The sequence below is a fragment of the Zalophus californianus genome, chromosome 16 (genome assembly GCF_009762305.2).
Source record: "Zalophus californianus isolate mZalCal1 chromosome 16, mZalCal1.pri.v2, whole genome shotgun sequence".
Taxonomy (NCBI): Eukaryota; Metazoa; Chordata; class Mammalia; order Carnivora; family Otariidae; genus Zalophus; species Zalophus californianus.
Genome location: NC_045610.1, coordinates 37485710 through 37511965, shown reverse-complemented (window position 1 = coordinate 37511965; position 26256 = coordinate 37485710). Strand labels below are relative to the sequence as shown.

The window sequence follows — 26256 nt, the reverse complement described above, 5'->3', positions numbered from 1 at the left end:
GCTGCCGCTTGCGGCCTCGCAGCCCGTCTGAGGTCCCAGGTGCTGGGAGGGAAAGTTTGTCAACAGGCAGACGCGGAGCCCTGGCGGGAACTCCTCCCTCTTTCCTGCCCGCCTCCCCGGGCCTCTCCTTTAGACGATGCAGCCAAGCAAGGCGGGGAGAGAAAACCTACAGAGGCAAATCCAAAATGTCAAAAGAAGTTCATTTAAAAGGGGGGAAAAAAACCCAAAAAAACTCCATCCACAACGCTGACAAAAACCCGACAGATGCTGAGCTAATGGCATCCGCTCTGCCGATTGGTGGGGATGGTTCATGAATATTAATAAGCCCAGTGCTCCAAATGGTGCAGCTGTGAGCCCAGCTGTGCCTGAAGCTCTCTGATCTCGAAACTTCCAGACAGGAGCCAGAGGTGGTCTGTGTCAATTCCCTACTCAGCCAAAAAACAGCAAGCCGGGTTGGCCTTCTTCTGTTCGCTCCTTTTCTTCCTGGAGTTGGTGCTCAGCAGCTAGTTCTGCCAGCAGGGTGGGCTGCTGGGACAGCAGGGGCCAGTCAAAGACACGGATGCGATTTTTCTGACTCCTGGCTTTTTTAATGATCCATTACCAGCAGTGCATACAATAGCAGCTCAGTTACTCTAAGGCCTGGCGCCACCCCCTCACCGTCTTGTGCACAGTTGAGAGTGTGCACCATGGGAGGAGATGTCCTTAAGAAGGGAAGAATTTTCCTAACACGGGCCTGGTTTCCAGGGAAAACAGCAAAGCCGAATTCTCCTCCCCATCCAGGCAGTGCCATTTGCCGCTCACGTTTTGCTCTGTCCCTGTGTGTCACCACCTGACCGCTACTTCAGGTGGCTACTTGTGGCCCAAGTCTGGTTGTCTCTTCTTACCCAGGATAAGTGATCCCCTGCTCATGGGTTTCATGTTGTTTGGTGGAAGGGTGTGTGTGTGTAGGGGGAGGTAGGTCTCGTTTGAAGATAAGTCTCCTTTGTTTGCTTCACTTTACTTGACCTCAGTGGCCAGTGAGGCGCGCAAGTCCAGTACTACAGCCATTTTTTAGCTGAGGAAACTGAGCTGAGCGTGGTTTTTAAAAAGCATGTTTTGATTCATTTAAAATGTATGTATTTGTTTATTTTTCAAGTAAACTCTACCCCTGACATGGAACTCGAACTCAAAACCCCAAGATCCAGAGTCACGTGCTCTACCAACTGAGCCAGCCAGGTGACCCTACAAAGCATGTTTTTAGATGGTGGGAGAATATATTCATGGGAGTTACCTCCCCAGCTCTGTAAGATGAGGTTTTTGTTTGTTTTCTCCCCTCATTTTTTTTTAAAACTAAAATAAACCCACTACTACTCAAGGAAAAAAAAAACCAAGTCCCCTCCTGTAGCTTTTCAGAGTAGTTCTCAGAAATCCGAGCTCCTCTGCAGTCCTCAGTTTTCGGACTGCTCCTTCTTTAGATGCACACCACCATGTCTTAGACACCTCTCTGGCAGCTGAGTTTGGGAGGAGTTCATGACTCTTCCACATTCTGATTGGACTTTAAGTTAGCTCCATGTTTGTGAATTTGTTTCTATGCCTCAGCTCTTGCTGGATATATTTCCCACCTGAGGTGTGGTGAAGACAGTGGGCCAGGAGGATGTGAAGTGGGGTTGAAGGTAGAGATGGAAACAGACCAGCGCCTGGCCTGCCTCCCGGAGGCCACAGGACCATCCAGTCAGGGACTAGAGCGGCATCTGCTGATTTATGCGGGGGCTGCCAGCTGAGACACAGCTAAAGCCCAGCAGATAAGCATCGAGGTGCAGGATGGTGACTTCCTCAGGCCTGCCTGGGCACGGATCCTAAGCCAAGGCTCCTGGGCAGCCCTCTGCCAGCAGGGACTCAGCTCTGTCGAGGGCATGTCACCTGGCTCAAAGTAACCTTTCTTTGAATTGTGGAGAAGCACCTCCCCTTCCCATACTCCTTACCACTATCCCTTCCTTCCTGAGGGTTTCCTCAGCCCACTTTGGGAGCCTCCCAATTCACCTCTTCTCATTTACTCCCCGCGCTACAGAACTCTTTCAGGAACTGCTGTAAAGACCAAATATGCACTTGACTTACCAACAGGGCAGCAGGGGCCAGTCCTAGTATGTTATTAGAGAAATAACTTCTTGGCAAGAACCAGTTCTGCCTTAGAAATGGCTAGATTTGGAGTTGAAAGCTGGAACCTCAAATCTCAAGATATAATAAACATGGACAGTTTATGCTCAAAAGGGTAACAGCCATGCTTTTTGGAGACAGACTGCTCCTGAGTCAATGAGCAAAGTGAATAATTTTACCTCCTGTCCATTCAGGGGACCCTGGCCCACTTCCACCAGCAAAGGAGGCAAAGGAGAGGAGACTTACTCAGCAGTGAAAGGGGCAAGAATAATACGTAGGGAGAGATGGGAAAGCTAGAGTGTGAGAATTCGGAGATTGCCCGAAAGTCCTTAAGGGTCCCCCTCCCCCCCAACGAAGGGCAGGAACATGAGATGCTTCTGTAATCTTTGGTTTATGGGAAGCCCCCAGCCAGAATTTCTTATCTGTGGCTGTACGTCCCTCCCTCCATCCTTCAGCCAAGCACCTCTTCCTTCGTACCATCCATTTCGAAGGGGCCAGCTAGTTTAGATCTTTCCATAAGTGCGCTAGCCCTGGGTCTGTACTTCCCCTGGTGGCTACGTTGGTGTGGGAAGCCAGGCCCACCAGCAGCTTGACCCTAGTCCCTGGAGCAGAAGGCCCAGAATAGTGAGAGCCCGAGGCGGTTTATTGGAGGCAATGCAACCTGCCTGCTATATGCTACGAGACTTAGATATATTCTACCAATTAGGGCACATCTGTTCGAAGCGCTGAAAGGCGGGCACTGTCTCTTTAAGAGCCATCCCACTCCTCTCCTTGAGTGATGAGGCCTGGGAGCACAAGGGAGTCGGATGCTGATTAAACAGTCCTACTGCCCAGCTCTGTTAGAAAATTACTGTAATTATGATCTAGTCCCAGCAGAGGGATGAGTTCCAATCCTGCTAATAACCCTTCCAGGTGCCTCGGATTCGGGGCCCATGGGAGGCAGTGTCGTCAGGGCTCTGGCTGGCACCAGGGCCGGCAATGGCCTTGCTGTCTGGCCCGTGCAGGCAAAACCAACAAAGGCAATGGACCCCTCGTCCTATCTTGGCCTCCTGAGAAGGCAGTGGGTTTTGGCTGGGTTTTACTTTTTTGGTTCCTTGATAGAGCTCCTAGGACTTACTTTGCATAAGAAAACTTCCCCTTCAAAACTAACGTGGAGGAGCAGGAAGGATGGCGGCCGTAGCCGCTGGGAGGTGACATCTGTCCTGCCTGACGGCTGCAGTCAGCCCCGCCCTAGCCCGCCCCAGTGCCTGCCAGGGGCGGGGCACCAGAGCCCCCCCATCGGGGGCAGCTGCTTCCCTCTCCGTGGGTCGACGACCCTGGTCTCCTGCTTTGAAGCAGAACATGGCATTTCACTCAGTCCTGATCAAGAGTTTCAGGGCTCCCCTTTTTAGATTTCTGCTACAGAAAAGGGAAACATGGATCGCAACCACAGAGCTCCAGACGTGAGGGACTCGCTGGCCTGCAGCTCTCTAAACCGGCAATTCTGGGCTTATTCATTTGAAAACATCTTTTTTTGTAGTGCAAATCTGCAGCTGTGCAGGCCCACGATTCTCTAAGGTGCTTGTGGAGAGTGGCAGTTTGTTTGCCGGTGTTAAACCGTGAGGACTCCATGGCCTTTCTACTCTGGGTCTTCCCAACCTAGCAATACGCTCCTCTCTAGTGCTATAATCCAGTGGCTAAAGCACAGACTTCTAGAAGGTAGGTCAGTTTCTCCGTGCTTGGCCCTAAGCAAACAAATGACCCAAGACATTGGTGTTCAACCCGGGGTGATTTTGTTCCCCGGGGACACTTGGCGATGCCTGGAGACAGCTTTGGTGGTCAGCACGGGGTGGGGGGGAGGGAGGCGGGGGGAGTACTACCGGCATCTAGTAGGTAGAGAACAAGGGTGTTGCTGAGCATGCCACAATGGCCCCGAACAACATAAAGTTATCTGGCCCCAAATGTCAGGCCCCAGGAGTGCCAGGTCGAGAGAGCTTGCACTAACAGGTGAAGTAATAAAGCTCCAAGTTCTGCGCCGCCGCTCCCCCACTCGCCCCGCCCCCCCCGCCATCTTCCCTTGCACTGCCTTCGAGATGTCAGAAGAAATGATCTAAAATCTCCAGATGCCGGGCGCTTGCCCCAAAGTGGGCTGTGCCAGTGGCAGGCCGAGCAGGCCCGCAGTCAGCCCTGCATCCCGGCCCCGTGGCAGGCGTCTGGTACATGTGGGTGGCGTGCAGGTGCCGCCTGGGGGATTCAAGGCAGAGCAATGCCGGGGCGGCTGACCGTGGGTAAAGGGGAGTGTTTGTAGCCTGTTTTCTGTTCCCTGATCTGATGAGGGGGGATAAAAGAGGACCAGCTGCTCACCATCAGGTTGAGAGCGTCTGCAGTAGAACCAGATGCCTGCCTTCTTTGAGGACCAGCACTAGAAGCCTCTTGGAACTCACTCCCGTCACAGGAGGCAAGAAGTGGCATACTGTTGCCCCATGCTCCAAACATGCTTCCCTCCGTGGCACCCTGCCAGGTGGAGGGGTGGCGGGCTGTGATGGGGCCCCACGAGGGAACTGAACACACACAGCTGCTGACAGCCGGCCAGCCCCACCAGCCGCTTGATGCCAAAGATACCGGGCCTCTCAGGACAGCCTGGGCATCAGGAAAAGAAAGCCTCGTTGGCAGGGTTTGCCTAGGAACCAGGCCGGCAGGGGAGGACTTCATTAGAAGGCACGTTGCCCAGCATCGTACCAGGAGAGCCCTGTCATCTATCTACCGCCCGCTCCCCATGTGACTGGACAACCCATTTTGCCTGATTTTTAGGGTGACCTCTGATCCTGGCTTACACCTGTGATCTTGGCATCAATTAGCAATAACTCCCCCTTTCAGTCTCAAAGTGTCTCTGGAGAATAAATTATACGGTCGTCCTACTGATTCTACTTCAGTTTCCTCTAATACAATAGTTTTTTTTTTGTGGGGGGAGGTGTTACATTTATAAAAGATTTTTGTGCAAAATGGGCTGCATCTTAAAATGTATCATTAATTGGGGCGCCTGGGTGGCTCAGTCATTAAGCGTCTGCCTTCGGCTCAGGTCATGATCCCAGGGTCCTGGGATCGAGCCCTGCATCAGGCTCCCTGCTCAGCGGGAGGTCTGCTTCTCCCTCTCCCACTCCCCCTGCTTGTGTTCCCTCTCTTGCTGTGTCTCTGTCAAATAAATAAAATCTTTAAAAAAAAACCAAAATGTATCATTAATTGAATCCTAGAGTTGCAAAAGAATGGTCATCGATTCATTTTTTTAAAGATCTTATTTATTTATTTATTTGAGAGTGAGAATGAGAGAGAGAGAGAGAGAGAGCATGAGAGGGGGGAGGGTCAAAGGGAGAAGCAGACTCCCCACTGAGCAGGGAGCCCAATGCGGGACTTGATCCCGGGACTCCGGGATCATGACCTGAGCCGAAGGCAGTCGCCCAACTAACTGAGCCACCCAGGCGCCCTCGATTCATTCTAATAACAACAACCCCCCCCCCCCGAAAACAGCCATGTTTTCTGAACAGTTTTTGATAGGGAAATAGGGAGAACAATTTGAATCCTGTGAAGAAGAAGAATCTCTTTTTGGTTGCGAGTTTGAAACTCCCTACCCAATCTCTAAATTCTACAGGGAAAGGCAATAGCCGGGCAGGGGGGAAGGGGGAGGAGCAAGGGACTATGGTAATCCACAAACTAGTAAATGAGCCTGAGTCACTGGGCTGTGTAGCAGGGATAATCCTCTGCGTAGACGGCTGCTTTTTCTAAAGTCAGCTCCACAGATTTCGCTGGTGCTCCGGGACTTAGCAAATCAACGCCACCTAAGATTTACCCTTCCGAGCCACTCTTGGCTGGGGAGAACCTGTGGGGAGGGTTGCTCTGGGGCCAAAGATGAAAGCACCCCTGTCCTTGGCATCTGAGAGTTTTGTTCTGAAAATGAAAAAAAAAAAAAAGAAAACCAAAAACCAACCACAAAAAATCCTACTTTGGTTTCTTTTTTTTCTTTCTTGCTTCTCTCAACTCCACCTTTCTCCAACGGGTTTTTAAAGGCAGGGGTGAATCTCCCTCGCCCCACTATCATGGCATTGTCTGGCTCTCTGCTTTACTGTGACGCACGTGCTGGGCATGGAGTGTAGAATTTGAAAATGTGTCACCGGAGGTGTCTAACGGCGGCACAACTCAAGCGATTCAGTAAGCAAAGCAGCAGACTGAGAATTTCCAGAGTCCTTCATTGCATTCGCTCTTCCCCGGCAGATTTTGTGTGATTTTTTGTTGCTGTTGTTGTTCAAGTCACCCCCTTTCAGATCCTCAGCTTTGCCACTCGCAAAGACCCAATGACATGTGAGGTGGTGCAACTGGGCAAACTGAAGGGCTAAAAAAAGAAGGGAATGATAACTTGAAATCTAGGCAGTTCCTTACGTGCTATGTTTAGATCAAGTATCCTCGAACGGGAGGGCGGGCATCTCGTCGGTTCCACCCTTGGAACTTTAAATGGGATCAAACTGTCTGGGTTTCGGGAAGGAGACGCAGTAGGAATTCCCTTCTTTTTCCCGTTTTTATTCGCCAGAGGAAGAAGTGCAGTTGGTTTGGATTAAATACAGATTTCTAAGAGATAATAACAGTATGAGGAAATTTAATATTGAGATGGTTGCAAAACAATGTCTATGCTATTTTGCCAAACGGATGACAGAGAAAACATAGTGAAATGGAGCTGAAAGACTGCTTTCAGAGTATTTAGGATTCTCAGATACCAGCTTGGACAATGCAGGCCCAACTGTACGGGGCCCTAGGTCAGATTATGCAGTGGATGTCAGCGAGTTCTTGGTAAATTATTATTTATTTATCTGTAAAAGGCAGATATACAATGGCTGCTTTTTTTTTTTTAAGATTTTACTTTTTTAAGTCATCTCTATACCTAATGTGGGGCTCAAACCCATAACCCCAAGATCAAGAGTCACATGCTCCACCAACTGAGCCAGCCAGGCGCCCTTATACATTTGGGGCTCCTGCTTCTTCTAAGATTTTGTTTCTTTATTTTAGAGACATAGCATGAGCTGGGGGGAAGGGGTGGGGGAGCACAGGTGGAGGGGCAGAGGGAGAGGGAGAAGAGTGGGGGAAAGAATCTCAAGCAGACTCTCTGCTGGAGCACAGAGCTCATGACCCTGAGATCATGACCCGAGCCGAAACCAAGTGTCAGACGTTTAACTGACTGAGCCAGCCAGGTGCCCCTATACATTTGCTGCTTTTTTTTTTTTTAAGATTTTATTTATTTATTAGAGAGCGAGCGAGCGAGAAACAGCATGAGAGGGGAGAGAGTCAGAGGGAGAAGCAGGCTCCCCACTGAGCTGGGAGCCTGATGTGGGACTCCATCCCAGGACTCCGGGATCACGACCTGAGCCAAAGGCAGTCGCTTAACCAACTGAGCTATGCAGGCACCCATACATTTGCTTCTTAAATTTAGGATCTTACCTTTCTTATTTTCCTTCCTTTACATAAAATCAGGGAAGGAAAAATAGCCTCCCTCTCCTATTTCACATGCCAGAGCAATTAGTGGCTGTTAAGAAGCCATCTTACATACCATGTGGTTAGTTACGTGGTCTAATGCCCTGGTTACAGTTAATCACAGGCGCTAAAGTGGGGATTTGGTTAGTGGGGTCAAACAGAGAAGTGGTAATCTGATTAGCCAGTTGCTTTCTGAACCTGTTGGTTAAAATAGTGGCTGTTGAACTGAATGGGGAGCAGTTTTGCTGGGTGAGGTTTCACTTCAAGTCTTAGGAACCCAGTGCTTCCCAAAGCTCTCCTATGGAACGTTCTCCTCAGAGAATGCCCTACAGCCTGGAGATAGTCTTATCAACCCCTCAGACTTGCTCTTATCTTTTTCTGCCTGTAGCAAGGTCAAAGATGACCCCATGGCGATGGACTGAATTCCGGATTAGTCCATTTTATATCTTTTAAAAAGGGCCAATCTGATTTCTCTTCCTGCTGGGTTTTCCAGCTGGCAGGGTCAGAGGTCTGAGTGGTGGTTAGCTTGCAGTCACCGGAGACCTCCACAGAATGGTGAGTGGTATGGGTATACACAAGCCTAGAGGTATAGAAGGCACTATTGCACTAAGGGGATTTTGTTTTAAATGCTGGAAGCCAATGACCATGATACTGAGAGATCCCTGAACTGTGCAGAGAGTGAAGTTACCTTCACCTTGCTCCTTTTTCGTCCCCCTTCTGACTCTGTCCTGGATACCGTCTCTTCCTCTTCTGGTGCCCCCTTTTCCGGTGTCTCTCAGTCCCAGAGCAATGGCACAATGCCTTTCTCCTCTCTTAGCCCAGCAGCCTTCCAGCCTTGGATCCCTGGGGGTTCTTTAAGGGAGGGATCACTCTGGGGCGGGGGTGTGTGTGTGGGGAGTTCTGTTTGCTTCCTCTGTTAACCACTTTAGAACAATGCCCTTGTGCTTACCTGTAGGTTGGGATTGGTGCAAAAGCTCCTAAAAGGGGAGGCAATTGGTTGTTTTTGGTTCATCTGCTCATCTGCTGCCACCTAGTGGTTCAATCTCCTTTAGCACCCTGTGTAAAGTGGAGGGCACGTTACCAACAGTTCTGCATTGCCTTTTATCTCATTTTTTCCCCTCCCTGACCTCACTTGTCCCCTTTTCTTACCTCCTTATCCATCACATACACAGAAGGCTTTCTTTTTTTTTGTGCTCCTGGGTCAATCTGGAAGTGAATGGCTGGCATAAAAATCTTTTAAGAAACTTGGAATGCCCTGAAACATCCCTGTTTGCTCTCCAGTTTCTCTCTTTTGGTGATGTGAAATGGGTGTCTTACTGCAGGGCTAGAAGACGGCTGTTACAGATCTGAGGAAGGCTACTGCCGACCCAGGGCTGCTCTGAATAGGCAGTTCCAGAGAGAAAATTTCTATAGTTGTGCAGTTGCCCATTTTTCAAAATTTCTGCATAGCGACTGGCCCTAATAATAGCGAACCCTTATTGAGCATTACTATGTGGCAGGCATTGTTCCAAGTATGTTACACGTGTTGACTCTTTAATCTTCCTAATGACGCAGTGAAATGGACTACACCCTTTCTAAGGTGAGGAAGATGAGGCATATGTAGGTCAAGCAACTTGCTCCCCTAGTAAATGGGGAAATGGGATTTATTCTCAGGCTGTCTGCTTCCAGAATTTATGTTCTTAACCACTATGTTTGTTGCCTCTTTAAGACACAGATAACATGAGACCACAGGAAGAGGAACGGGGCTGTGTACACATAAGCCCTTCCCAAAGCACTTCCTTGGCCTTTGCCTGGGACTTGTGATGCAAGACACATTGTGGTTGTGAGCTGAGGGCCAGGAAGGAACTCTCCAATGTGCTGACTCCAAGGACTTGCTTCTAGCCCTGTCTCATTTCAGGGATTCAGCACATAAGGAAAAACCACCAAGAAGGCAGCCAAAGGAAGTCTGAGAAGCCAACCAGAAAGCAGTCAGGCTCAGATTCCAGAGATGATTCTGTCCTGGAAGATAATCTCAAGTTCCCCCCCCTTCCCCCCCCGTCTGGGTTCTTGTTTTCTCTCTGGCTCTCCTTTTCTACTTTGTCTGGAGGTGGCAGGAACACCCAGAACTAGCCTTTTTGAGATCACTGCAAAAAGAAATTTTTTTTAAAGAGTTTTTTTTTAAAGTATTTATTTATTTGAGAGAGAGAGAATGAGAGAGAGCATGAGAGGGAAGAGGGTCAGAGGGAGAAGCAGACTCCCTGCTGAGCAGGGGGCCCGATGTGGGGCTCGATCCCGGGACTCCAGGATCATGACCTGAGCCGAAGGCAGTCGCTTAACCAACTGAGCCACCCAGGCGCCCTGCAAAAAGAAATTTGACACTATCACACACTGCCAGGAACCAAATATGAAGTTTATTTGTGCTTTTCCAATCAGATGAAACAATCAGCAACTTCCTCCTCCAAAGGTTTCCTTCTCTCTCACCTTCTCTGTGACAAGCCTGTGGAGAGGGCAGAAGTGGATGTGTGGATATGTTTAAAGGCGGGATGAAAAAAAATAAAGGTGGGATGAGCTCTGACAAGGCAGGTGTAGTAACAGATCTGCTGACTGTGCCTTTTCCCACTTGTCTCACAAGGCAGTTTTTTCAGTTTACTACAAGGTGTCAGAGGCTTGGGTCTCTTCAGTAAAGAGAAGAGTCCATGGTGTTGGTGGGGTGGCTGGGGTAGGGGATAGGAACTCGTGACGATCGGTTTCTTCATAAAGGCAGGCCAGAGACAAGGATATGTGTCCTAAGGAGGAAAAATATATAAATTTGCTTTTATGATTCAAAACAAAGATGGTATAAAAGGCACAAAGTAAAGAGTGTCTCCCTCCTAGCCTCCCAGTCATGCACTTCGTCCTTGGAGGCGACCAGTGCTATGGTCTCTATTCTCCCAGAGATATCTTCTACACACAGAAACAACTGGAGATTCCCCCCTCCCCGCCCCGCTAAACTGCCACCTTTTTTTTCAGTAAGCTCTACACCCAACTTGGGGCTTGAACTCATGACCCTGAGATCAAGAGTTGCATGCTGTATGGACTGAGCCAGCCAGGTGCCCTTGGAGACCCCCTTTTTACACAAATGGAACACATTAGGCCTACCCTTCTTTGCTTTTTTTTTTTCCCTTTTCTTACCAACATCAGTGCAGAGAGCTTCCTTTTCTTTCTTGCTGTTGCATAGTATTTGATTCTATGAATGTACTACAGTTATTTGGCCAGGTCTCTACTGAATATTTAGGTCATTCTAGTGGTGTGCTATTACAGACAAGCAACCTTGTGTGTATATCCCCTTTTTTTTTTTTAAGATTTTATTTTTGAGTATTCTCTACACCCAGTGTGGGGCTCAAACTCACAACCCGGAGATCAAGAGTCACACGCTCCATGGACTGAACCAGCCAGGCGCCCCATGTGTATATCCTTTTGCATGTGTGCAAGTGTAGCTATAGGATTAATTCCTAGCTGTAGAATTGTTGGGTCGAAGAGAAAGAGGAGATAAACAGCTGTGTCATTAAATAAATGACGAAGTGAAGTAGAGTGAATGTGTTTAGATTTGCCAGAAGAATTCCAATGCTTCTGCATTCATGGCCAGGAAATGGAATCCTCGTTAGGAAAGTCATAAAGTCAGACCTTGAGTGACAGGCCTGAGCTGGTGCTTTATGGTTGTACAAGGGCATCATAGAGTAAGATCTATACTTATGTATCCTCCTAAATGAATCCACTCAGCTGCTGCTGACACTACAATGGGCCCTGGTCTGGAAGATTCCAAGGATAGTTTGTGTCACTGTCATGCAAGTCATCCTTCACCCCCAGTAGTAAAGGCTGCTCCCCTTTCAGGCTAGAAGAAGGAGCTAGAGACATCATGCTAGCCTTGGGTGCCCTCCATCACCATCCTAATTTTAAACAAAACCCACTCTGCACCAAAGCTATGCTACCCGAAGCAGGCACTCCCTCCACTGTTTTAAATGTGATGTGTTTCTTGCTCATAAAACACAAGCTATATTCTTTATTACCTAAAAGTTAATTTGATTATGTTCCATAGGAATCCTCATACTGGATTCCTAGTCTTGGCCAATCATATCGTAATACATGGGCATTTGGGGGAAATGGTACTCTGGATTTGAGAGCTGGGGATAAAAAAAGCCAGACCCATCCTTGTGGCAAAAATTCCTAGTTGTCCCCAAATATCCATTCTCCTCTTTTTATTTATTAATGAATCCTCTCCCATCTCCACTTTTAAGCTGGACACAGGTTCTACCTAGAATAAGTCTATCTTTCTGTCCGAGTTCTGGCCAATAGAATGTAAGCTGCGGTGTGTGCAACATCTGTGAAATGTCCTTAAAACAAGTGGGTGTACCCTTCTTCTTTGATTTCATCTTTCCTGCTGGGTAGGGTACAGACATGGTAGCTGGAGCTGGAGCATCCACCTTGGGCTGCGAGGTAAGCTTTGGAATGTCGGGCACATGCAGTGGAGCAAAAAGAGAAGATATCTGGAATCTGGGTACCTTGGATCATTTACCTCCAGATTTTTTCGGAAGAGAAAAATAAATTTCTATGTTAATTACATCATTGTTATTTTGAGTTTTCTTTCACATGTCGTTGAACCTAATCCTAACCGACACAGTTCCCCAATTTAGGACAAACAATTCCAGCTTCATCTTGTTTCAGTAGTAAATCATTAGCATCACTTGTAGAAGTGAAGAAAAGCCACTGGCAGCTCTTATCCTTCACAGAGAGATGAAGGCATGATCAATGGATTTATTGGTAATAGTTTTGATACCTGGGCTTCATATTTCTTCCATGTCAAAGGCAGTGATGAGATACTCCTTTGGAACAATCCCAATGAGGCTGTTCAGTTCTCCTACCCACCAGCCATACGCATTATACTCCTGAAAAATGAAAAGAGAGTGGTTTCAGTTGGAATTTAGTCACGTTTCTGTTAATCTCTGACAGTGATTGCATGGGAGATTATGTTGGGCGGTTTCTTTGTCGACACTACAGTATGACTTAACACCCCTGATGGGATTATTAGATTAAAAAAAAAAATCTCCCAGAGGAGGAAAGCAAACTCTACCTTCATTTTGCTGTCTCCCTGTCTACATTGTAAACCTAGTATATTTGATGCCATTGCTGAACCTAAAGAGCATGTCTTTTATCAAGCAGAGTGGAATGGCTTCTTCTGAGAAAGTTGGGCACATCCTAAATGCCAGAACACTAAAGATATTCAGGGAGTCAGGTCATAGTTCAAATCAATAATATTTACTAAGCATCGTCTATGTGCAAAGTGCTGTTTGAGATCCCATGAGATATATAATGATGAATCAGAGTATTGCTTGCTCCCTAGGAGCTTATAGCATAGAGTAATGGGCTTTGGAGTCAGACAGACTGGGATCCAATCCCCACTTGGTCATTTAGTAGCCGTGTGACCTTACACTCTCCTAGATTTAACTTGCTTTTCTGGAGGAGTAGGCATAATGTCATCTCTCCCCTATGTTGTGGGAATATAAGTGTCTGATGCATAGTAGGTGCTCTAAACATTAGATTCTTCCCCCAGAAGATTTGGGAGGTTGACAGGCACATCAGTAAAGACAGGCAGGACATAGAAGCCCCAGAGAGGGGCAAATAAGAAAGGGAATGAGAGGGTGTAAAAGAACGAGCAATCACAGGGTTGGGAGTGGGGCGCCCTGAATACAGAAGAGCTTTTTTTTTTTTTTTTAAGATTTTATTTATTTGAGAGAGAGAGAATGAGAGATAGCACGAGAGGGAAGAGGGTCAGAGGGAGAAGCAGACTCCCTGCTGAGGAGGGAGCCCGATGCGGGACTCGATCCCAGGACTCCAGGATCATGACCTGAGCCCAAGGCAGTCGCTTAACCAACTGAGCCACCCAGGCGCCCCAGAAGAGCTTTTCAAAAGCATAGCAGATGTTAAACACTATGGGACTGCTTCTGAAAGCACCAGAAAATATTTTCTTTCTTTTAAAGGAAGTAAAATTTAGGAATACATAGGGAATATCATATATTCTAGTTCGACTGCATATGGGCTACCATGAAGCTGTCTTTTTACACACTTGGCTGTTGAATTCTACTAGGAAAAAATAGAAAAGAAAGAAAACCAGGTTGGTGACACAAAATTCCAGGTCAACTAGTCCTCCTTCTTTTCCTTTGGATAGCTTATCTCCCTTCCTCCAGCTCTGCCTCCCCCACCCTTCCAACAGATGACCTCTTTTCCACCTTCAAAAAGAAAAGAGAAGCCATCAGATGTGTCAACCTTCAGCCACCAAAAGAGGAACTTACCTGTATTGACAACCACCCCTCCTTCCCATTAAAGTGGAGGAGGTGTCCTTCCTCTGGTTTAAGACTCTTTCTCATCATGTGTACATAAGAGCATCATGTGGGCTCCTATGTCCTGCCTGTCTTTACTGTTGTGCCTCTCAACCTCCCAACTCTTCTGGGGGAAGAATCTAATGTTTAGAGCACCTACTATGCATCAGACATTTATATTCCCACAACATAGGGGAGAGATGACATTATCCCTACTCTTCCAGAAAAGGAAGTTAAAGCTAGGAGAGCGTAAGGTCCCGCAGCTATGGTTGAAGACTCTCCCTGGTAACATGGCCTTGTAACCCTTCCACTCTCTTTATTTCTTAGAGGTGAGGTTCTGTGGAGTCTGACTTCTGCCTCTAATATAAATGGCTCCTTTCATCAGCATGAAATGTATTCAAGTTTCTTTTGTCTTTGGAAACAGTGATTAAATAGTCCCCACCTCATGCCTACTTCCCATTTCTACTCATCTATGCTAATTCACGGTCAAACTTACTGAAAGAGTTTGCTTCACTTTCTACCCCAACTTCTTGCTTTCTGTTCCACCTTCAAGCCTCTCTACTCAGGCTTCTGCTCCTATCACTCCACTGACACTTTTTCTCCACGGTCTCCTATAACCTCCGATTGCTCAAATTCTATGGTATTTCTCGGTCCTTAACTTACTTGATCTCTCAACAGTGCTGGCAACTATGGACCCTTCTTGAGGCTTTTTATTTTCTTAGTTTCTGTGATAATTATACTCTCCGGGCTTCCCTCTTAGCTCCTTGGTTGCTTCTCATTCTCCTTTGCAAGCTCATCTTTCTCTATCCTTCCTTTTGATGTGGTTGTTTCCAGCATTCTGTCCTGGCCCTCTTCTGATTTGATGCACTTTCCTTGAGCAATCTGATATACCTCTTTGCTTTAGCCACCATGTAAATGACTCACAACCATAGCTCCAGCCCAGATCTAAGTGTTGGTCCTAATGCCAAGTGCATGTCCATCAAGCTGCTCAAACTCAATATATCCTAAATTTAACCCATCATCCTGCTTCTGTCTCCATTCCTACTCCCAACCAGCTCTACCTCCCGTGTTCTCTATCTCAGTGGATGGTAACACATGCACTCTGTTAATCAAGCCAGAAACTCAAGAGTCATTTCCAGTTGCACCTTCCTCTTCCAGTCAGGCTTTGAGTTCTGTTGATTCTCTTTTCAGAGTATTACGGGAATCCATCCACTTCTCTCCATTCCCATTGCCAATACCCTTGTCATGTCACTGTCATTTCTCATGAGGACTACAGAAAAAACCTCCAAGCTCATTTCTGTATCTCCATTCTTGTTCCCCTCCAATCTAGTCTTCATTCTGGGGCCAGAATCATTTTAATGCACATTGATAAAAAATCACTGCTTTGCTTGAAACCTTTAAGTAGGTTCCCACTGCCTCTTGTCAATGTCTTAATAAGGTGGACAAGGTTGTGCATGACCTGGTCCTGTTCACTATTCAGCATTGTCATTTACCCCCTAAATCTAGTGGACCCTTAGTAAAACAGACTTTGTATCTGCTACTCCCATGGGCCACAGGCTCTCTTAGCTTGGAGCCTTTCCTCTGCCTGTTTAGCTCCTATTTCCCTTCACCCTTTCATGGAGCTCACTCCTAAGCAGCCTTCAGATCTCAATTCCTGGGCTTCTCTAGACTCTCTAGAAGGTTCTCTTTGCCACTCTCTGTGTGGGGGCTGCAACTCTGTATTGTGTATTGTGTCCTGTGCTTCCCTGGACATGAGTTCATCACACTGCCTTGTATCTGCTGCCTTTGTCTCACTGCCAGTCACCAGGTGGAAAGTCCCGTGAGAGCTGGAACTTTGCTGGTTTTGTTTGCTGTTCTACTCCCAGCACTCGGCATGGTAGCTGGCACAGACAGGGGCCAAAAAATACTTGTTAAATGAGGTTATGAAGAAATGAAGGGAGCAGTGGGATTTATTCTTTCAGTTGAGCAGATTTAGTGTCAACTAACTCCAAGATATTCCCCTGGTGACTGAACTGGTTGTGGCAGGAAAAGAGCAACTGCCTTTGGAGACAGTTTCCCCAAATGGCTCCCTAAATACCATGAAGAGAGCCTCAAATGCCATACCAAGGGAGGCTGAGTTGATCCTAAAAAGAATGGGGAATTACCTTTTAAGAACCAGTCTTAAATAACTGCATGTGTCTACCACCCAGCCCACTGTCTCCCCACACCTTCTCATGCCCCCAGCTCTCCCCCAGGCCAACTTCTCCCTACAGTCTGCATTGCCTTGTGGGAAATTACCCAGAGCCCCTCAGCCTCTGCCTGTCAGGATGTTTTAAACTCCTCTCCGTACAAATTATGTTACTGTCCATTTTCCAACACTGAAGTTAGGGCAGTTTCTGCCTTAAGTTTTCTTGTAGCGTTGCCTTTCGCTTAGCATGTTGCTGGAATGCCATTTCCACAAAGCCTTGCTGTGAGAGAGACACATATTCTGTCTTCCTCTCGTACTGTTACTCATAAAACCCCTAGCTTTAGCTCTTCTGCTACCTCACAGGCGGGAGGGTGGGCACAGTGTCGTCTGATAGTCTTTTGATCGAAGTCAACTTGCTGAAACACGTGTGAAGGGTGGTCTTCCACCTGCCATATGGTGTCATCTTCATCACCTGAGGGGCTCAGACCAGGCATTCCCTCCGTAGGGACTGTCCCAGACTCCTGACTTCGACTCATGCTCTGTAGCATCTGCCTTTAGCCGTAATGCTAGGAGCAGGGACCAAGCCTTAGGAAGGTGCTCTCTGCCAACCCGAAGAGGGTGCAAACAGGAAGCAGATGAGGCTCAGCAGGACACCTGCAAAGACCAGGCTCCCAGGCCGTGTGCTCTTGCTCGAGGGGAACACTGACCCTGCCGACCGCAGATGGAGAAGCCTCACCACAGTGCTGAGAACTGAAATGAGTGAAATCAACTCTGCCCTTCAAAACAAAAGAGCAGGCAGAGAATAAGGAGGATGGCACAGTCTCAGAGACCATAAGTACCCTGCTGTGGGAGCCTAGGAGCTTAATCAAAGCACCTACAAGTCTTGGGATCTGACTGGCTTTTCCAGATTTCATCCCTTGGCTGGATACCCAAAAAGGGCTGCAGGGCTGAGATATTTAAAGCATGAATGGAAAATTTCTAGGCTTCTCTTCCACTACCACCTCCCATGCATTGCTCCAGCCCAGTCTGAACACCACGAGGTATTTTAAAATAATTTCTACTTTGATGAATTGCTGGGGAGTCCACAATTGCTCATAATCAAAGGGAGAAAAATGCAAATGAGATCCGGCCGAGAACTATCACCACCAAACGTTTATTTCACTGCACAGTGCCAAAAAGAATTAAAACAACATTAAACTCACAGCAATCATGTTTAAACCCTCGTTTCCAAGTGCCAAATTGCACCACTCTGGATCATACAGATGTTCGTTAATTATGCTAATTTTTATTAAACTATTAAAATGGAGAGAGTACTGGCTCAGCCAGGCAGACCCCAGCTCTGAATGAACTCTGTTCTTGTCTAGAGGTGCTAATTTATTGCATTTTTATTAAGTTGCTGATTCTTGGGTTTTAGTTTTGGATGGCAGACGGGACTGAATTCCTGGGATCAACGTCTTCAATAAAGTTTGACTCTCCTGCCTGGATGTTTAGAAAGACCAGAAAAATGCTGAGACACTCCCAAGAGACCTGAAATCCTCAATGAGGAAGTGGTTCTACCTCCAAGGTGGGGATACATGCCTACCATGGGAAGGGATCAGAACTGCACAGGCTCCTCACTCCTTAACTCTGTACACGTTGTGTATGGTATAGCTAAGGGGTTAATTACATAACACAAGATGCTTTAGATAAGAATATAAAAAGCTGTTTTAAAAAAAAGCAAATAAACCCTTTACATCAGCACTTGCCTATTGTCACGAAGTCTTTATGGAAGCTTTTCACTCAAAAATAGTGCACCGTGTGGTTTGTTCTCATCATAAATATTTCTAGGCTTGATTAGACATCCGTTTCCCTCAACACCCACCCTGTTCCACCTCCCTGAACTCCCCAAATGAAGGAATCATGAAAGTAAAGTTTGGCTACTTGGACTCCCTTGTCTGGTTGGAGAAGCTATTGGCCTAGATGAGCAGAACATTGAGTGAACTTGAAACAGACACAGCACTCACCATCAGCAACAATCAAAAGTGTTTATGGGGGATTGCACACTGCCATAAAAGGATTTATGCTGCTAATCTCCATCAAAAGGAAAAAAACAAAACAAAACAACCCTACCAAACCTGCCATAAAAAGAATAGCAAATTCTATAAACAAAAAGCAGTATGGCCACCAACCACGGGCATGTCGCACAGCTTGACTCTGCCTCTAGTGGTTCCCTATTGCTGTTTATGGTTTCAAGACTATCACGGACCTCCTCACTGCTCCTCCTGTCACAGGGCCCTGAGTCCCTGTGTGGTGCTGCAAATACCCTGTCAGTAGGTGTCAGGGGATATCAGGGGGAAAACCAGCAGGCGCCTATCATAAGCCTTAAAAGAGATTAAATACCCCTACTCCATGATTGCTACATTTTAATTTCTCTCCTCCCTGCTGGTTCCTATTTGTATAAGCTCTTCCATGGCTCCCCTGGAGTAGCACAGACATGACCTGGAATGACCATCCTGTCTTGGGATGAGGATTCAATTTCTAGGCTCAGTGAATCCTAGGCTGTTCCAACAAAAGGAATGCACCATCCTCTAGGGCACAGATTCTTAAACTGGAGTCTGTGAACCCCTGGCTTGTCCATGGATGGACGTGAAGGGTTCTCTGAACTCCTTGAATTTGGTGTAAAATTTTGTGTGCACGTGTCTATATGTCTTTATGTCTTGTCCCTGGGGTGAAATCCAGAACTTTCATCAGATTCTCAAAGGGTTTATGAACCCTCTACAGTTTATGAACCAGTGCTGTGTGTGTGTGTGTGGCGGGGGGGATACAATGATCTTTATGGTCTGGATCTGCACTTTGGCCCAGGGTGGCCTCTCCACTCCACCCTCCCCCCAGCTTTTAAAAGCAGTGAAAGGAAGTCAAGAATCCTTGTTTCTGCCATGCTGGGTTTCTTAGGCTTCAGCCCTCCAGCTTCAGAGTCTGTTCCTTCTTCTAAGGTTGAAGGCTGACCAAGCTTCCTCATTCCTTCTAAGGCACCATCCCTCTCTCTCTTTTTCTTTTATTATTGAAGTATAATTGATGTACAGTGTTACATTACTTTCACGTGTACCACTAAGGCACCATCTCTTTAGCTGTGACGTCTTTCAATAGCTCCCATTCAAATCCACATGATGGCTTTTGGAGCAAGCTGCTTGACCCTGTCTGCCCTGAGAATGTTCCTAATAGAAATGTTCTCTTTTCGCATTGAACTGGGCTTCGATAAGCCTCTGTGGAACAAGATTCCCGGAAAATGTCTCATACTTTTGTTCTTTTAACCATCAAAGTTCACTATACCAGTGCTTGTAAATAAGAGAATTCCTCTTCAAGAGCACAATCAATCAGCCCCTGACTTGAAAGATCAATAGAAGCTTGATATATGTATGGGAAAGGCCAATCAATCACAGAATTATTGGTTTATGATTGCTTATTTCTCTTATCAGTGTTTGTGCATCCGACAATATCATTAGCAAAGATGGGAAATTCGAATTCCTAAGCAGAGTAGATTGTAATATTCCAGGATCGGCCAAAAACATTGTATTTTTACTTTGGATTGGCCCACAATTTCTCTACTTCTAAAATCCAGCTTTGGAAATTTAATGCTTTCTGAGGATATCATAAATTATTAAATAAATTGAGGGCTCTAACTCAGCACCCTTCCAACTGCTGAGAAAAGCAAGGCTGGGAATAAGGATTGTTCACCAAAGACAAGCAGGTGCCCATATTTCAGCATAAGTGGTTTTGTGGGGAGATTTTGCAGAAGGGAAAAGGAAGTGGTCAGTCGGGTGGATGGTGGATTAGTGGGGTTGGAAGCTGTCAGAGGACTGGAGCTCAGCGCTCGGCTGAAACCTTGGGTAGCTTGGCAGCCTCCCTAGGCTGACACCATGTTTTAAGTTCTTGGCAATCATTTTCTCTTTTTTCCATTATTCAGTTTTGGTCTATCAATCATAATAAAAATGAATCATTAAATTTGCCTCAATTGAACCAGTTTTATTTATTGTTACATTTCAGGGAACTTGCTAACCTGGAGATTGGCAGGCCTGGACTGGGGAGGAGGGAAAGGCATAGGAGTGTGAGAAAGGGGGTGAGGAGAGGCTGGGTGGTCAGTGACAACAGTTGGGTGGGTGAGGGCATAAGGTGACAACTGGACAGCCAAGAGTTGAGTGTTCTGCGGAGGAATGTGTCAGCTAGATGGGGGGAGGGGTCTGAGAGCACCTGAAAGCAAGGGGAAATCCAGCCTCAGGCCCGAAGCCTGGTGTGCAGGACCCGTGCACACACTGGACACTGTTGGTGATGAAAGTGTGTGCAAAACACAGGCTGTGCGGGAGAGAAAAATCCTAAACGGTGAAGAGAAGGGGGGGGTGGGAAGAGAAATGAGAAAGAAACATACAACTTGAACTTTGCCTAAAAAAGACAGAAAGGATAAAGGGAAGGTAAACACTTTGCAGATGGGAGAAAACAAGGTGCCAAGTGCAGAATTCAGGAACAATAGAGACAGCACCATTTCGGAGCTGATAGAATTGTGATACCATGTGAGACCGGCGTATTAATATGTATTCCATAAACTGTGCAGCTCACAGCTCTGCACCGCTCTGTTTTGCTCTGACCGCAGTACCAGCCTCAGGCACCACAACACAATTTGGAAACAATGTGACGGAAATGTTTAATCTGCTCGGCCCATCTGTGCTGCGTATTTCTCCAGATCTCCCTGAGAGAGGCGCCTTGAATCTCCACATTGCCTTTAATATTCTCCTAAATCACCTCCCCACTGCACTTCAAGGGCCATTGCTACAATATCACAGGTTCATCTAAAGTGCAATGGGGGGGGGGAGGCACAGGCCAAGATATTTTTTATTTTAAAATAATTTCCAGAGATCGTCTTTTCTGCTTCCTTAAAAAAAAAAAAAGAAAAAAAAAAGAAACGTTATTCTACTATTGCCGGAAGGTTATTGAGGTTGTTTGGTACAAAACAGGGTAGGATAGAGTGGAATCATTCTCCAAAGAATTATTTTTATTAATCTCGATTCCCTCAATTGGACATGGGAGGGGGTGAGCAGATGCTTGTTTTCTCTTATCTCTTTTTCTTGCACCTTGCTAGGGTGATGTGTTCATTTGGGGCTGGTGCCTACTCTGCTTTATGCTTTCCTCTTTGGGTATTGGCTTAACTCTGCCCTGTTCCAGACAAAGCCATCTTGTTCAGGACAGGTATATGTTTGGTCCCTGGTCAACTAAATGCCCTCACCAGAAAGGGACACTGTCTGTATTATTAATTTCAGCTTCAAAACTTAGGTTTTTCTCTCTTTAAGGTACAGGTGTTGAGCGTCAGATTTCTGCCTCCCCCGCCCCCCACTTGATTTTGCCAGATTCAGTGATTTGGGGCTAGAATGTAGGAAGCTGGGGTAGGTTTCAGAGAAAGAGGGGATGATAAGTTGCCACGTTCCAGACCTTAGACAAATGAAAGAGAGTTGCACATCACCAAGAAAATTAGGATTCCTTTTGCTTTGTGAATTAAAGAAATGAATAATTTAGTCCTCAAGATTGTTCCGGCGAGGGAAAGGCAACGTCCCAGTTGCGGAGCCCTACAGCCTGTCGGTGTGTTACATCATCTGCACACATAGGCGTTTCCATGACAACCGCTTATAGCTTCATTTCCTGGATCCCTCTAGGGGGTGTCACAGCCAGATCCACCTGCTTTTCACCCTACCCTCGGTGGGGTCATGGTAAGGTCGCCAGAATAAATGAACGCGGGTACTAATGATCTGTTTACTGCTGTTTATGCTCTGTGTGTGTCAGGGGCACGCACATTTAGAGAGCTCATTATGGTTGCAATTAGAATGCACCATCGCTAGATATTTAACTCCTTTTTCTTTTAAATTAGCATTTTAATAACATTCTTTGAGGAGAGAAACAAAATGACCATTTTTCACGGACAAACTTCTAGCTGTAGGTGCAACTTTAATGCAAAGTTGTGAAGGGGAAAGAAGGGAGGGAAAAAAAGGCCATTTTTACTACTTCCACCCTCCTCCTTACCAAAAGGATATTTTTATTTGCTTTCTAACACACTCAATTTCCTAAATTTGTTTTGAATCCAATTATTTTGGGTGGCTTAAAGTACCGCACTCTTGTTGGACGGAAATTAGCAGCAATTGAAATTAACTTTCTATGTGACCTGTGAAAGGGGCTAAAATAATTACAAGTGTGTATAAGAAACCCTCTCTCCAAAAGACCCTTGCTGCAGGATCAGGCTGTGATCGGCTGATACCATTACTGGAATATCTTTATAATGTACTTACAAGGGCTATTTTCTTTAAAAAGTTGCTTGTAATGATTGTTTCTGTTTTAAAATTCTTAGGATTGTCTTATAGAGGATGAATGATGACAAAAACTTGTCATTATAGGAAGGAAGAATGAAAATAATAGCATGGCATCATTTGCCATTTAAAAATGGCCAGATCTTGGAGCACCAAAAAGCAAGAGAGACAGAACAGGAAAGATTCAGTGTAGAGACCCAGTCGGTCAGGATGTTCCATAAAGCACTGCTTTTTTGGAATCGGCCAACACCTTTGCTAGGTGTTTATAGATGCTCTGTTTGTGGAAAGTACAGTGAAAAATAACAATTTGAATGTTTCGATTATCTTTCCCAGTCTGTTCCATTTTCATTATTTATTTCCTATAAATCGGGACCTTGCTGAACATAATTCTGCAGACAAGGAGGTGGATGGGACAGCCAATGTGAACGAGGAGATAGATGGTGGGTGCGTGTATGATAGATGCTATGCGTTTATGAAAAGGAGCCGTATGTCTGCATGTGAACATCCACAGAGTAGAGCAAGCAAGCGTGTAAACTATAATGGGTATTTATAGGTAAAAAAAAAAAAAGGTGCAAGGAAGATTGTATGGGAACAAGCACACTGAGCCTGAAAAGGGTTTTGCTTTTTTCCTACCCTCTTGGAGTCCACGTCCAAGTTCTGCTAAGAACTCAAGACTTTTCATGACAACAGACTGGGGATTTCACAGCCAGAAGACTCAGGAGGTCAATAGTTGAAAAGCAAGAGTTAGAAAGCGAGATCTTTATCGACATCAAAACAATGTCACTAAAAAAAAGCCCAGAACGATAGAAGAAGGAAAATATTTAAAGACACAGCAGGAAAAAAAAAAGAGCCTTTATAAAAATGCAGGTCTAAAATGTTTATGCTGTTGTATCAGCCTAGTTGCACCTTAGAATCTGCCATTTCATAAATAAAATACGGATGGCATAGACTATAATTTGGTGATAGCTACCCCAGGACATATCTAGATGCACTTGTGTTATTTTAATTAAATACTGCATTATGGTTTGTGACAACTACATAGCTACAGCGTAAATGAATTCGAAATTAAAGTGTTACTTAGGCATCCAGTAATTTTTGTTTCATTCCTCAGTTTTACAAAGCAAATAGCTATAAAATCAAGATGTTTGTTCATTTACAGATGGAGCAGGATTGTTGTTGCTGTTTTTTTCCTCCTTAATCCTCATGCACAAAAAGAAGACAGAGCTCAGAGTCTGGCTCCCAACACTCTTAGCTTATGAGACACATCACAAAGAAAAACACATCCTCTTGACTATAATGTGAAATGCTGAATATTAATTGCTGGTATTATGCTTATCTTTCTAGCCGGGTTCTGTCTTTTAACAATTATTCTGATGGGCTGCAGTCTTGCACCGCCAGGAGATTTTTCTCCTTTGTTTAACAGTTAAAAACCTATTTGATTTGATTTTATTAAAAAAGAATCTGAGTTCACAATGCTCCTTGGAAGTTTTAGTATCTGGAACTCTTCCCAAATACAGAATATTAGTGGGAACAGAGAAGATGCTGAAGCTCTTTGCTTAAAAAAAAATAAAATAAAATAAAAAATGCACATTTCTGCATCTAAAAGAAAAAAATATTTTTCATCCTGGCAATATTGTTTCCTTAATGAAACTGGAGAGGGCATTACAATTTGATATAATCAATTGGTTAGTTTAAATGTCACTTCACTAGCAAATCATAAGGAAGATTCAGAATATTCTCATCTAACAGGCACAGATTTTCACTCAAAATTAATATGGTAGGGTAAAAGGATTTTTGCTCAAATCTGAGGATTTAATTGTATCTTTAATGTGTCATATGTCAAGATGAAAGTTTTTAAATAGCGAGTTTTCTGAAACCATTGTCTATTATTTCTAGTTTGAGAATCAATATAATCTTTTTATTAGCCCTTAAATACCATACGTCTGGCAATGTCTGCTAATTCCGGCTTTTCTGTGTTCTAACCAATTACCCCAAGTACCCCCCCACCCCCGCCAACTAATTCTATAAACTGCGTGGAAGTTACTCCCCTGTATGTTTGCAATGAGGTTATAATTTGCTTTTAATATTTTGCTAGTTTGGTTGGAGAACTGGACCCATATACTACCAAGAAAGCCTGGCAGACAGAGGTTTGGGGAGGCTGAGCTCCTTTTGAGAAAATAATTACACAGAAACAAAGCTTTTGTGACTCCTTTTAAATAGAGCATCTCACCGAAATGTCATCCAGCCTCTTTGGCAGATTAGTGAGGAGTTTATTACTAAATCTCTGTCTAATAAACGTGCAGTTGACTCTGGAGGAGCTGCTTGTTATAATACTGGCAGTGGGAAATGGAGGGAATGTCACAGTTAAAGACACAAATTTTCCCCATAATATATTCGAATGGAAACCTCTGAATCCAATACTACATGGGCATATCTAATAAATTCACAATATTTCAGTCTCAACAGCCTTCACCGGTTAGTTTTAAAGATTTATGTGGTAAAAAATTACTCAGTGATGAATATGGTTTATTCTGTGCAGTATTGGAGGTATAAGGAATTAAACTACCGTCTTTAACAGTGAATTTATTATTACCTCTGTCAAAAGACGAAGGCTTTAACAGCGTTTGTTATAAATTCACCGCAAAATAAATGGCTGGAATTTTTTTACACTGGAGTTTGTAAAGCATCAGGCGATTCTGAGCATTAACCTAACCCTGCCATGGCTTATATGGTTCTAGGTAAACAATTCTGTCTGGGCCTCATGGTAATTATCTGATCTGGGACTTTCCACCTGACTGAAAGGTGTGTGCATGTGTGTATGTGTGTGTGTGTTGTGTGTAGAAAGTGAAGGCTCCTGTCCAGGACAACAGTTTAAGAGTAAGTAGAGTAAAGTGGAAAATGCGTTTTTTTCTCTTTTTAAAAGATGGGTTTTATAATAAATGGCCAGGGTTTGGAGGATAGGGTTGATATGCAATTGGGGCTCTTGGTAGCAGGTTTATATGCATGCATATGCACACACACAGACACACACACAGACACACACACAGACACACACACAGACACACACACAGACACAAACACACACAGACACACACACACAGACACACACACAAGCATACTCTCCCTTTTGTCCTCTCTTGGAATGGGTGTCCCCTCATTTATAAAAATTACCTGGAAGGAATGAGGCTGCCAGGGTTTGTTCTAGACGATTGGTTCCTGTCTGGGGGAAAGGAATGGCCTCTACTGAATTTGACCGGTGTATGACCGTTGCCTTCCAGCTGACCCCAAATCCCATTCCCATCCTCCTAACTCTATAGACTCCCATTGGGGTTATTAATGAGAGAAAACACCATCATCATCATCATCTTCGTCATCACAGCACGGTGGTGACCTGCTTGTTAACATGAAATGGGGTGGTGGGGACAGGTTCTGCTTCTCTTTCATATCATCATAAATAAGAAAAGATATTTTCCGATGGTACCCCCTCACTCGCCCCCTTTGGTTAGGTCAGAGGTGAGTAATTGCTCTTTGACAGGCATTGATCAGTTTCATCACACTGTTTGGGCAGTCTGCGCCCCAGGCCTATATTCTCCCCACTTACTCCCCTGAATTACCTCCCAAATAACCCTGCCCATCCCCCCACACAGCCAAGCTGAGGGTAATGGTGCCTGAGGAAGTCCAAAATGGACACTAGATGTCACCAGACACCTCCTTTCCCTCAGAGCCCTGAAATTAAAACACCAAAAAACCAAAAAAAAAAAAAACCCACCCCCCAAAAACCCAACCCAAACCCAACCCAACCCTTCAT

General features: G+C 45.4%; 1 protein-coding gene across 1 annotated transcript in view; it reads right to left on the bottom strand.

The window, feature by feature from the left end:
* Positions 1 to 9996: 9996 nt before the first annotated feature.
* The window catches only part of SKAP1 (src kinase associated phosphoprotein 1), a 273902-nt gene continuing 257642 nt past the window's right edge, over positions 9997 to 26256 (bottom strand). Inside the window, exons 12-13 of the mRNA XM_027624535.1 lie at positions 12419 to 12527; positions 9997 to 10391 (exon numbers count right to left, since the gene is read on the bottom strand). Coding sequence (XP_027480336.1) covers positions 12426 to 12527 — 102 coding nt within the window. The 3' untranslated portion in view covers positions 9997 to 10391; positions 12419 to 12425. The remainder of the gene's footprint in view (positions 10392 to 12418; positions 12528 to 26256) is intronic.